At 54.3% G+C, this 11,786-nt stretch overlaps 1 protein-coding gene across 1 annotated transcript; it reads left to right on the top strand.

The window, feature by feature from the left end:
• Positions 1 to 8,776: 8,776 nt before the first annotated feature.
• Positions 8,777 to 10,447, top strand: CGCS363_v015054 (Cyrochrome P450 monooxygenase; the record flags this gene model as incomplete). Its single annotated transcript, XM_036646903.1, has 6 exons — positions 8,777 to 8,949; positions 9,011 to 9,020; positions 9,151 to 9,281; positions 9,338 to 9,421; positions 9,470 to 9,524; positions 9,572 to 10,447. 6 exons carry the CDS (start codon positions 8,777 to 8,779, stop codon positions 10,445 to 10,447), a joined length of 1,329 nt encoding a protein of 442 aa, XP_036487883.1.
• Between the last annotated feature and the right edge of the window lie 1,339 nt (positions 10,448 to 11,786).

Raw genomic sequence — 11,786 nt, 5'->3', positions numbered from 1 at the left:
ACTACCCCTTGGATGTGACAGTAACGGTGAGCTGGCACGAAACTGTCGTGAGCTCAAACCACAGCCCCCGTTTGTCATGAGTCTGCTATTTGTTTTGCCCTTGAACCATTTGAGTCACTGCTGCCTGTTCAGAATATAACGATTGGCGGCGAGTCTGCGCTTGTGGAAGATCTAAATCATGAAAATAATTGATGCGGCGACAGTAAGATGCTGGCAGATGACTGCTGTAAGTCTTTGATGCGGATGGGATGAGATGAAATCCAACGCTTCCGCAACGGCGTCCAGGACTCCAGATGTTTCTCATCTCCCGGCTAAACCCTTCAGCTTGAAAGGTCAGACGACGAAGCTCAAGCGCGATCCAGGTTGTCGGCGATGACAAAGCGAAGGCTGCTTGATTCGAGCTCTGGAGATGTATACAAGGCAAGAAGAAAGTATTGCGAGGAAGTACACGTATTCACATCTGCCTTCGCATGTGGAGAGTTTCACCATGGCGCGACGATCTGTGTTGGCCAGTCAAAGCCTGGAGAGTGTGAAATAGGGATTTATGCGATGCTCCCACGGCGAATGACTGCGTGATATTAGTTGTGCCCTGGTGAAGGCCACGATAGATAGACAGACTCTGGATGAGGAATGCTTCTTTCAAAGAAAGATCGGCATTGATGGCCGCGAAAGATCAGGAGTGTGACGTGATTATGAGGTAATGATGTGAGTAGCACGATCATTTGGGACTATACAAGTGTCTAGCTCAAAAGAAGAGAAGCAAAAATAAATGAAGACAATGCTAGGCGTGTCATGATATGAAGACAAAGACAGATGCACTGGGTAGGAGGCAGAAGGGGAGTCGATGCATCGTTGGGGGACGGAAAAGCGTGAGGTTAGGTATGAAGAGGTTTCGTATGGCTTGCTTGATTCTTGGCGTCGGCGGCGTTGCGTGTTGGCGAGCGTGTACCATTCCTTTTCAGCTACAGTCTTCTTGCAATGGAGTGTGAAGGAGAACTCGAGAGTTGTTCTATAGTAGATGGGGGAGACACTTGAGGAAGTGCTGCCAATAGGTTGAGATAGCAGACGATAGATGGTCGTTTAATGCACTTCAATACGAGAGATATTGAAGTGTCAAGTTAGACAAATCAGGCACCTTCTTGTGACTTCCAACCGAGATAGATTTTAGTCCTGTTGAGGTAAAGCTAAGACCCAATAGGGCCTCTTCTAGCTGTCGGAGAATTGGATGGCTGGTAACGGAGGGTCGAATTTGGGTTGCGTCCTGGTATAAGTGTCCGACTTCACTTCGTTTGGATACCGAGAGAGCCGTGTGAGGCCAACTTCCTTACCTAGGGAACATTGGCTTGCAAGGCGTTGAGGAGAACTGAGCGTCACAAGGAGATTTGCAACCAATGCCTGTCGTTGTCGGCCGAGATGACGGGCTTCCTACCTCGCCCATCTATCCATCTGCCCACCTGCTGGAAAGGACGATCGGGAGATCCACGATTGGCAGCTTGGTGCTTCGCTTCAATCAAGGACTCAGCTTGTTGGCAGGCGATTGCTAGTGCATATCTTCGAGTCTTGTGGTGTCTACTGGCACGGGAGTTGGTCGGTGAACTGACCTTTTCGACATGGAGGAAGAGAACGACGTCCAGGAGTAGATTAAAAGCCCCAGGTGACCAACTACTGCTATGCATTCCAAGGCTACACTACAAAATACCCCCACGATAATGTCTCCAATGTTCGATCACGAAATGCAATGATGCATCGACCTCGTGCTACTATTTTGCGAGGCAACAATTTAGCAGTCAGCACGTGGGAGCTGAAACTGGTACTGAAAGCGAGAGGAGTAGAATCGCCGTTGACATTGACCCCGAAGACCAGGAAGCCTTCGCCTTGACCGAGCCCAGCAACAGCATGAGCTCCGAGGCAACTGGTAAACTGTGACGTTGATCCCAGTAGAGCGGAATATACCAAGCCCCAGGGGTGCACCACCAGCATCCCACCGCTCCATCACGTCCAGTTTATCAACAATGTCCACAGTGATAAAGGGCTGCATTGCTTCTGGCTTCAAACCGGCTGCACGTTTTCATCGCCGGACTCGGTCTGTAGGGTCGGAAAAGAGACATTTTGTCGCTTGGGGAGACATTGGAGGCTACGAGATGCGGGCAACAGAGCGATAAGTCTATGATTCAGTGGCGTGCAATGGGGACTTGTAGACAAGGTCTGAGATTGAAGGGAAAGAAAAACACAAGCGCCGTGCAGGCTTCCGCGATATCAGAGCACTCGCTGCTTAGGCTGCGAGAGTGAGGCTAGAATTTTGCTAGCACCAGACCAATCCTGTCTGAAGCACAGCAAAACGTCCGCAATCGCCTAACCGTGGCTGCACACAGGAAGGAGGTCGGTTGTCGTATGGTGGGATGGACTGGGAAATTTTCGTGTCCGCGATCGTTACGAACTTGAACGAGAACGCCAGTGGTTACCAGGGCGGAATCACTTGGAGGAGCAGCGCAGAGGGACGCTGCGTCTCAAACGCTCCCACAGCAGTGGGAGCTTTTGGACTTGGAGCCCCACTGAGTCCGACGGCCATAGGTGCACACTGCACTGATGCAGTTAATTTAAGTGGGTCATTGTACACGCTGAGGAGCACAATGGCCCGCTTTTATGAACCTGCCCACCTCCTCAAAGAGTCAAAACTGGAAGGCACCTGAGGTACACTGTAGGGAGCCCCTGCATTTACATACGGAAAGGTACCTAGACACTTGCCAGCAGCCCTTCGATGTCTCGAAAAACCACAAGGCTAACTTTCCAACTGCACCTCCGACAGCACCCCCAGCGCAAGCGGGAAAACGAAGATTGCACAGCTCTGCACAAGCGGGACCCGAGTCGACCCATTTGATCTAATGCAGCTCCCTACGTACGACAATCTCGGCTAGGTATGCGTTACTGCTCCGTCCTTTCTGTGCTGGCTTGACCGTCGCTGATTGTCATCACTGCAGGCCGCCACACCCCTCCCATGACGTTGTCTCCAAGCCTTCCATGCACAAGTCGGCCCATCTCACGATCTCGACCTGTCGAGGCCTTCATCCGCAACGATGCCATCGATACAGCTATGCCTTGGCTTTCCCCTACGGCAGATGGGGTGCTTGCTCCCCAATCCCGGCCAGCAACATAATGGCCTGCGACGTCTGATGGTTTCAAAGGCTCGAAAGGTGCAATCAAAGAAACTCTCGGATGGAGCGGCTGGCCGATCCGAGTCGTGATGTCAACGATGCGTTCTTGATCTCGGCAGCGCACTCCTCGACTACATCATCCTTGGCCTCGGTGATGCCCTGGTCGGCTTCGTTTTTTCCCACCCTGGCCATTCTGGACGTTGCCCTATTTACTTCCACACTGCTACCGGAAGACCCTCTTCTCCGATGGCTTTCCATGACTTTGCCGCAAAGAGCTGTCGCCCTATTTCTCCCAACGCGAGTTCTGGAAATGACACCGGCGATCTCTGCGGTCGCTGCCCTTCATCCTCGACGTTGTTCAGAAGAGAGGGGAAGAATGTGGAGAGCAGCTCTTCAGCCTGTTTTACGGCGTCTTTCATCTAGGAGCCATCAGCTCTCTTTAGCTGTAGGATCTTGTTCAAAGATGCCCCTTTTCTGGCGCCGACGTACTTCGCGGCCTTCCAGATATTGGAGTTGTCGGCCAGAAAGTCCTTCCAGTGGGTGTGGATCTGCTGGAGCTGGGTCAGTTCGGCCGTCCACCATCTCTTGGCATATCGGGACGGCTTGGTTGTCGGTGTCAGTGCCTCTACTGCCTCGCCCACAGCCGATATCAGACGATCCGCCTGCTCTTGCACCGTGCCTCCAGGCGGCGCCTGCCGAACACTCGCTTCCTTCTTCTCGTTGATCTGCCTCCACGGCGAACTCTTGAGTAGCAGTCAGGGACGGCTTTCCGTCTCGGGTGCCGCAATGTCAAAAATTGTCTCAATCGCGCGGTGATCCGAGCCGTGGTCCGTCCGATATATTCCACATTGTGCAACTGTCTTGGCTATCTCCTCAGATGTAAGAGATAGGTCGATCGTCACTGGTGCCTCGTTCTTTTCCCACGTCTTCGTGCCCCGTGGGAGGATCGAAGCGAGTACTCGCTCATCAGATCGATGATCGGATTCGCCTCGCCCTGCCGGTCTTCCGACATACCAACGCCTTCCCACAGGTATTCGCACCAGTTGAAGTCCCCCACGAGGACCGCGTCCACCCTTTATCTGTTCCTCTCGTACATTCTTGATGGCCCGCCTCAGCAGGCCGCACGCCTGTCGAAGCATCTCCGGGTTCAACACCGCCACAGATACCGATGCTACCAGCAAGTTTCGATCCGGAAGCCGGACGACGGCCGCCGTGATGTCCGGTGATGCTATCGGCACCTGCTCCGCCTCTACTTCTTTGTTCAAACACAGCAAACTCCTGATCCCCCATCTTCCCTCTTCTCTCCACGCCATCGGTATCTTTCTTCCCTTCTAACTTTTTCTTCGCAGTTTGCCGCCTGGAGGCGCACCTTGTTGACTGCCGTATGACTCTCACGGGGAAGTATTCGAGGGCCAGGATGGCCTGGGCTAGAGAAAGCTCTATGGACACCTATGGGGGTATATGAAGAGAGCGCGAATCGCCAGGGGGCATCCTCGTCCACCTACTATGTCCAATCGGGACTGTCTGTAATGACCTTACCTTCTCTCTTCCATACTCACAGCTCCAGCACTGCTATGGCCTCGAAATCACGCAACGCCTCGTCGTTCTTCAAACTCTCATGGACTGCAGCCTGCTTCCTCATATTGAGCTGGAGGATTTGGACCTTCCTACTCATGGGACCGCGGATACAGCTTCGGGTAGTTCCTGCTGAACGACTTATGCGGTCCGCTACAGGACACGCATTTCACGCTCGTCTCACGGCATTTGATGTAGCGGTGGTCTTCCTTGGCACAGCGTGCAAATGGCCAGGTCGAAGAATATGCGGATCGGCAGCTTCGTAAGCTTTTCAATGGTCTCCAATACGTGTAGCTGTACAATTCCTTTCACTCCACCACCATCCAAGACCAGAACCCGACAGCCAGCGGTGATCGGCTTTTGGCGAGTCGCGCATCCACCAGCAAAACACACTACACCATACGCACCGATCAAACGTCGTCACCATTCCTGTTGTGGGACGACCATAGCTCCAACATCATGTCTCGCACACGGCACATTTACATGGCAGGAAGATGTCCGCTGACCTGACGAAGCATAGGAGGCACAGATCGGAGGACCGAACGTTGGCGATACTGGGTTGATGCTCTCTCAACAGTTCGACACGAGACTTCTGGTAGTGTTGCGGCGTGTGACTTAGTGCGTTCTCTGCTATCTCGCCACACGGGAGGCGACCACAGCCATGCCATGGGCCGCGGAGACTACTCGCTGGCGGCTGAGTGCTTTCGTCACGATGCGTCGATGCAGCTCGTCAAAGACCGCCCTCACGTGAAAGCCTGCGTTTCAATGTCAGCAGTGAAGATTGAGAGCTATGTCACGCCGTCTAACCCTTGTATGATATCGCTGTATCTACTGCAATGGCGTGCGCGACTATCGGTAGCCTCATCTGCAAAATCTCGTCCTCCGATGTAGCCTGCTCTATCCAAGATCACCAGGCAACGGCGAACCACTCGGTTACCTCTTTCAAGAGTTTATTTCGGCGTCTGTTCAAGGTCGAGACGAGGCGACGGAGATCGACCCGTCAGCTGTCGTAGAAGGCCGCGCGACAGCTTGAACATGGTGTTCCAGTCCCACAAGAGATAGTCTCTAGCCTTAGACAGCATTTCGTGGCTCTAATAGCCACTGCACAAGCGGCGAAGCACGATGCCTGGTGCATGGCGGGGAGCATACTCCATATGCACATGAGTGGGCCGTTACCACAGTCCCTTGGTTTACCGAACAGCTGAATTGCTCGGGTGAGCCACTCAGTGCACTCGCGCTTGACCGCTGACATTCCAATGAAGCGAAATATGCCACCGTGAACGGCAGATCAGATGTCAATGCTTCATGTCAGATTCAACGTCGTCGTTCTGTCACGCGGCATGAGCTGTGCAACGCCTGCTCGGCGATTTCCCAGCGATCGCGGAGGTCGGCCCTCACACAAACACCTGAGGTCCATCAACACCGAGGTGCCCGTCGTTTTTCGTACGCACAATGACACTGTCCGCCGCAATATGCGCCCTCCCGGCGGCGAAAGGGGGGGCAAGGACCTCGGTCCTCATTCTCGGGCCCGGACTACTCCATCTGGCGGAAAGCACTCATCGTGTCATCCTACGAGATATTTGGTCATAGTTTCGTCTTAGAACTGCCGTCGACTCCACTACCGAGCTTGCCCTAGCAATTTTCGCCCACGGTGTACATCTATGCCCAAACTGAGGCCTGCTCATGTGGTGCCTGGGCTCTGGCTAGCCCGAAGCGCAGCCCGATGGGGCGGCCGTACTCTAGAAGCGGCCCGTGGCGACAACTCCGCCGTGGAAGTCTCTCATGGATACCTTGCCGCGAAGTGGAGATGATCAGGTTCATGTACCCCGTCTGACGGATATCGGGGAGGTCAGCAGTTGAATCGCACACAGCGGAAGTCCACTGAACCAAACCATGTGCGACTTGTTGACTCGTGTCACCGACTGGGGCACAACGGCGCTTGTGTGGCGCTGGCCTAAGCTACCCAGTTTCCCCCCGATCCAACTGGCAATCTAGCTCATGATGACCAAACTGCAAAAGACCGAAATCCATCCGATCATAGCCTTTTGCCTGGAACTACCTCCCTTCGACTCTGTAGCATGCTCCAAGTCTACACTGTTGGCAAGACGTTGCGTGGGTGTGTCCGAAAGGACCCCTGCGGAAAGTAGGCAATCTACGGGATACGATGTCTCCCGCCTGTGGGCCGAAGTCTGCCCCAACCCCACGTGTTCTGTCATAATCTTCAGCGTGGAATCCGACATGAGCTACACACCAGGCCAGACGAGTTGTATCGGAACGTACTCCGGCTCCACAGCTCGTTGCCGCACATTCGCATCTTCAGCCCGTCTAAATACTTTCTGAGAGAGTCGAAACAGCCCTCTTCTGCCCGCTTGGAAATAAATGCATTCACCATCTTGGATCATTCCTCACACATCGCCCAGAAGACGGACTTCGCGTTCTCGGGCGAAAAGCTGCAATCTTCCGACCGTAACTGAACGATGTTCGAGACGACTGAACCCTGAGCGTCAATCTCTCTCGGCGCAACGCTCCTTATCCCAGCCGGTCACGTCGTTCACAACCGACATATGGTGGGAAAAGAGGATTTCGATGCCAGCTGTCGATTCGAGTTCGTCCTTGCTGAGATAAATACCTTGCGAGAACCGTTTCAGGGCCAGTAGCAGCCTGTGATCAGTCTGATCAGCGCGTTTGAGGGTCCTGGGATAAATTGGTGCTCACTAGGCGACTACATCGCGTTTTCTGTACTGCAAGTAGCCGGCAATTACGATGAGCGATCTCAGGACTACTGTATACCATCCAGAAAAAAAAGCATAACTAACAACTAATAGGCAGCCGTAATACGGTCAGGCAAGGACGAGGGATACTGGCAGCAGTGCCAAGCGGGAGCTCCTTCGGCGGCGAACCTGAGTCTGGCTCTCTCGTTTGGGAATGGCCAATCTTCGAGGAAGTTCTCGTTGACGTCCGCACATACCGTCAAGTCCGTGCTTCGGGGGTGGCGCGATGCTGATTGACGAATGGCGCGAGTCGCGTTGCCCAGCGAGAGATTCCTGGCGGTCCTCCTTCCGTGGATCGTCGCACGAGGCAAAAGGCTGTCTACGGTGCGTTGGGGCTGGTATTAACCAAATCTCGTATTGGGCGAGTCGCAGCAGATGTCTAAATAGGCTCCTCCAACCCTAAGGTCTGTGGTATTGCCAGAAGCGCCGGCCTCGAACATACAGTTGTGGCGATGGTCGGCGACTTCGTTTCTCCTAATTTCCCAGCGTACCGCACACTGATGATCTCAGCAGAGGCTGTCGACAAATTTAGCTTGGCCCTCTTTCGCCCTTACTTGTTCCCCAAACACAGAGCAAAAGTGGCTCTTGCCATCGGCATCAGAAACGTATCTTGGGGGAGCAGCTGTATGACTGATCGGTCTTTTACAACATGGCACAGTAAAGGGTATGAGCGGAATCCTTGTGGGTCTGCAATCTGCTGGAGTCATACACCCGCTCGCTGCTGACAGGAGCGAAATATGGCTCGGAAGCACTGATGTGGTCCTCGGGGCTGCAACCTTATTCTATTCCAGATGTTGACCCAAGTACTGTAGGAGTTGGGGCCAAGCAATACGTCACGTCTCTCCGTCGCTGCGTCGGGCGCCTGGTCATCATTAACGCATATGTTACAGTCTGTCATTGCACTGTGTTGGCTGTATGGGACTGCCCTGGCAACATGTCGCATCACTTGCCATCCACTTGCAGCTATTCCTGGCCCAAAGCTCGCAGCAGCGACCTTCTGTCAAGAGATCTGGTTTGACATTGTGCGATGAGGACGCTAAACGCATGAATTCGTCAAGCGGGTGCACGAGTCATACGGTGAGCAGCGTCGACGGCGGCAGGTGGTCGCAGCTACAAAATGTCTCGGGCTGACCACCGCAGGCCCCATCATCCGGATTAACCCCGACGAGGTGCACTGCAGCGACCCCAATTTCATCAATACTCTATACGCCAGCGGTGGGAAGAGGCGAAATATGTTGCCGGCTCGAAGCCATCCTTAACACGATACTGAGAGCCACAATGGGCGGCTACGGTCGGGTTCGGCGCAGGCTGTTATTCCGGGCCCCTGGGTACGTATACTGCGATCTTCTTACTGGACGAAGCACCGGCCGAAGTGCTCTTACTGGACTTATCTACTGTGGACCCTCGGGCTATGAAACTTCCTCAAAATATGTTGCCGCCTTCCCTTCTGAGTATGTGCCCCTGGTCCGCACCATGTCATCGGCGTCTGGCTAACTATCTTGTTACACGCAGTCTCCAACTGGTAAGCAAGCCATGCACGGCATGCATATGACTGGTGTTGACCGCATTGACAAGGAGGCTTCGGCACGGTCAACCATGACCACCACCGCTCTCGCACATCCGCAGCCAGCAGAAATTTCTCACTGGCGCAGATACAAAGGCTCGAACGTATGGTCCACGCCGCCGCGCAAAGGCTTTGCGATAAGTTCCTCGCCCGCCGCGGACACGGCCCGCTAGACGTTGCCGCAGCATACAGTTACCACACGGCCGACATCATCAGCGAGTACTGCTTCGGAGAACCCTTCGGCTTCCTCCACCAACTCGGTTGGATCACTTTAGAGAAGGTGTCTATGCCATGTTCCATCTCATACGCATCATGAGGCACTTCCCGTCCGTGGCCTGGCTCTTAGACCGCGTCCCGATGTATGTAGCGGACTCTCGCACGTCACGAGCTGGTCTGACTGTGGATAGGAGCGTGATAAACGCAGTCTCCGAGAATGTTGGAGCCCTGGCATCCCACTCCAAAGTACGCCACACGCGCGTTCGACTGGATCTAGCTGACGCTGGTGGCAGGTAAAATTGCCGTTGTTGGTTCGACGAGCCGAGGCCGCGTGTGACGCTGGTTTACAGATGAGCCAAAACACTGTGCTCTTCTTACTATTATCGTCAAATTTGCCGGCCGAGAAGAAGACAGAAGAGCGACTGTCCGGCGAGGCGAACGTTTTTCTTGCCGTTGGAACGGAAACAACGGCGACGGTCCTCAGTCTCTGCACGCACCATCTCCTGAAGAAGCCGGACGTCGTAGCAAAGATAAGAGCTGAGCTGTTAGCGGTGGTGAAGGACCCGGAAGCGCTGGCTGACTGGTTCGTTCTCGAACAGCTGCTGTATCTGACCGCTGTCATAAAGGAGACGCTCCGACTGATGTACGGGCTCTCGTCGAGGTTGCCCAAAATCGCTCCCGACGAGGATGTGCTGTATCAGGGCACGTGGACTCCTCCTGCGATGACACAAGCAGTGAGCGTCATTCACGTCATCCTCCGAGGGTGTGTCATGGGCATGTCGGCCTACCTGGTCCACATGGATGAACATCTGTTTCCGGGCCCAGCCAAGTTCGCCCCTAAGCGATGGCTTCTCAGAAACGGGAGGAAAGACAGGCACCTTGAGCAGTATCTCGTCACTTTTTGGAGGGGTACCCGACAGTGTCTAGGTATGCAGTACGTCTTTGCCCTCTTGTCTGTGGTTACCCTGTCCAGGCACCCGGCTAACCGCAGGACTTTCAACAGGCTAGCATATTGCGAACTCTTTATCGCTGTCGCGGCGCTGATTTTGAGAGTCATGGGTAACACGAGGCTATTCGACACAACAGATGCCGATGTCGTATATGACTTCGATCTTGCCCTAGCAATGCCCAAGAAGGACGGTAAAGGCATTCAGATCAACATGAGCTGACCGACCCATGTGTGGAGTGGCCACGGTCAGAAAGTCCCGGACGAACCGCCAGCAAGCGCTTCGCCATACACAACATGCAACACAGACCGCACTTTTCGCCCTGGAGTATCCTTTCCCTCGGCCTCAGCATTTTCCCTCGCAATTTCTCGTGTACTTCGCCCAGGCTCAGATTCTGGAACATCGAGTGGAAGTACATACCTTCGTGTTCAAGGGCGCGTTCCACCCATGACGGTTTTCGAACTGATCCTTTGCGCGATGGTTTTGGCTTTGGTTTCTTCGTGGACGATTGCCGTGGCGATTGTTTTATGTCATTCGGGGTACATCGAGGATGATTGGACTGCTTCCGTCGATGTGATGTCTGCGTAATTGTGATACCGTTAGCCTTGGTTCGCGTTGAGTGCGCTCTACGGACCTCTTCTTGAGCCTGGGCGGATCACATCGTCGGTATGGTCGTGGTTCAGAGGCGATGACGTCCTCGTCCTCCAAACTGCTGAGAGCTCGGGCCACCTTGCCAGTCTATGACTGGGCAATGGTGTTGCCGGAATTCATGCCCATCCAGTCACTGTACATACGCGAAGAGCTCCGCCCTCGCACACAGCACTAGATGCCGCAGCGCCGGCATGTCTTGGAAGGTGCACGTTTACCCGATCGACCGACCTTCTTTTGTGCAACGACCCGCTGCTAGGAGTCTTTCGCGGTTCAGGAATCCTCGCGCAAGCCAGAGGGAAAGCAGTCCCGCCACCCACCATCGTCAGACACGCGGGCTGAGGAGCCAGTGCATGCCCACCAAGACCAAAAGACTTGGATCGGGTGCGTCGTGGAAAATCGAACCTACCTCCTGCAAGGCGATTGCAGACGGGGAGATGCGATAGCGATGCACCCAAAAGGTCGTGAAAGGCGCACACGTTCTAGCATGTGCCACTTCTCAACTGCACTGCACCTGTCGCAATCGCGGTCGCAACTTCGCTATTCGCAGTGGAGGACTTCATCCGCACGTTCTCGGTGACCCACTCAGCTCGGCGCCGTTTTAACAGCCACCTGCACATTGTCGCCGCCCAACACCTGCACGGCGACAATACTACGTAGTTGCACATGGATTCGTCATGCACGCATGATGAAGGCCTCTGACGCCCCGCCCCGACCATTCTCTTATGCAGACACTCTGGCAATAGACTCCGCTTTGGCTCCTCCAACGTTGTTCCCACCCGGGCAGAGAATCTGCCCGGGTGGGAGAGACTGACGCATGTGCACGTCTCCTGTGGCCAACTGCCGACTTCTACCGATTTACAGTTGAGTGGTAGTGCTGCCGATTCAATCAGAAGGTGGTCGATAACTTCGC

The sequence above is a fragment of the Colletotrichum siamense genome (genome assembly GCF_013390195.1).
Source record: "Colletotrichum siamense strain Cg363 chromosome Unknown KSG_Cg363_contig12, whole genome shotgun sequence".
Classification (NCBI taxonomy): domain Eukaryota; kingdom Fungi; phylum Ascomycota; class Sordariomycetes; order Glomerellales; family Glomerellaceae; genus Colletotrichum; species Colletotrichum siamense.
Note: the sequence above shows the minus strand (reverse complement) of the source record. Positions and strands in the feature narration are given on the sequence as shown.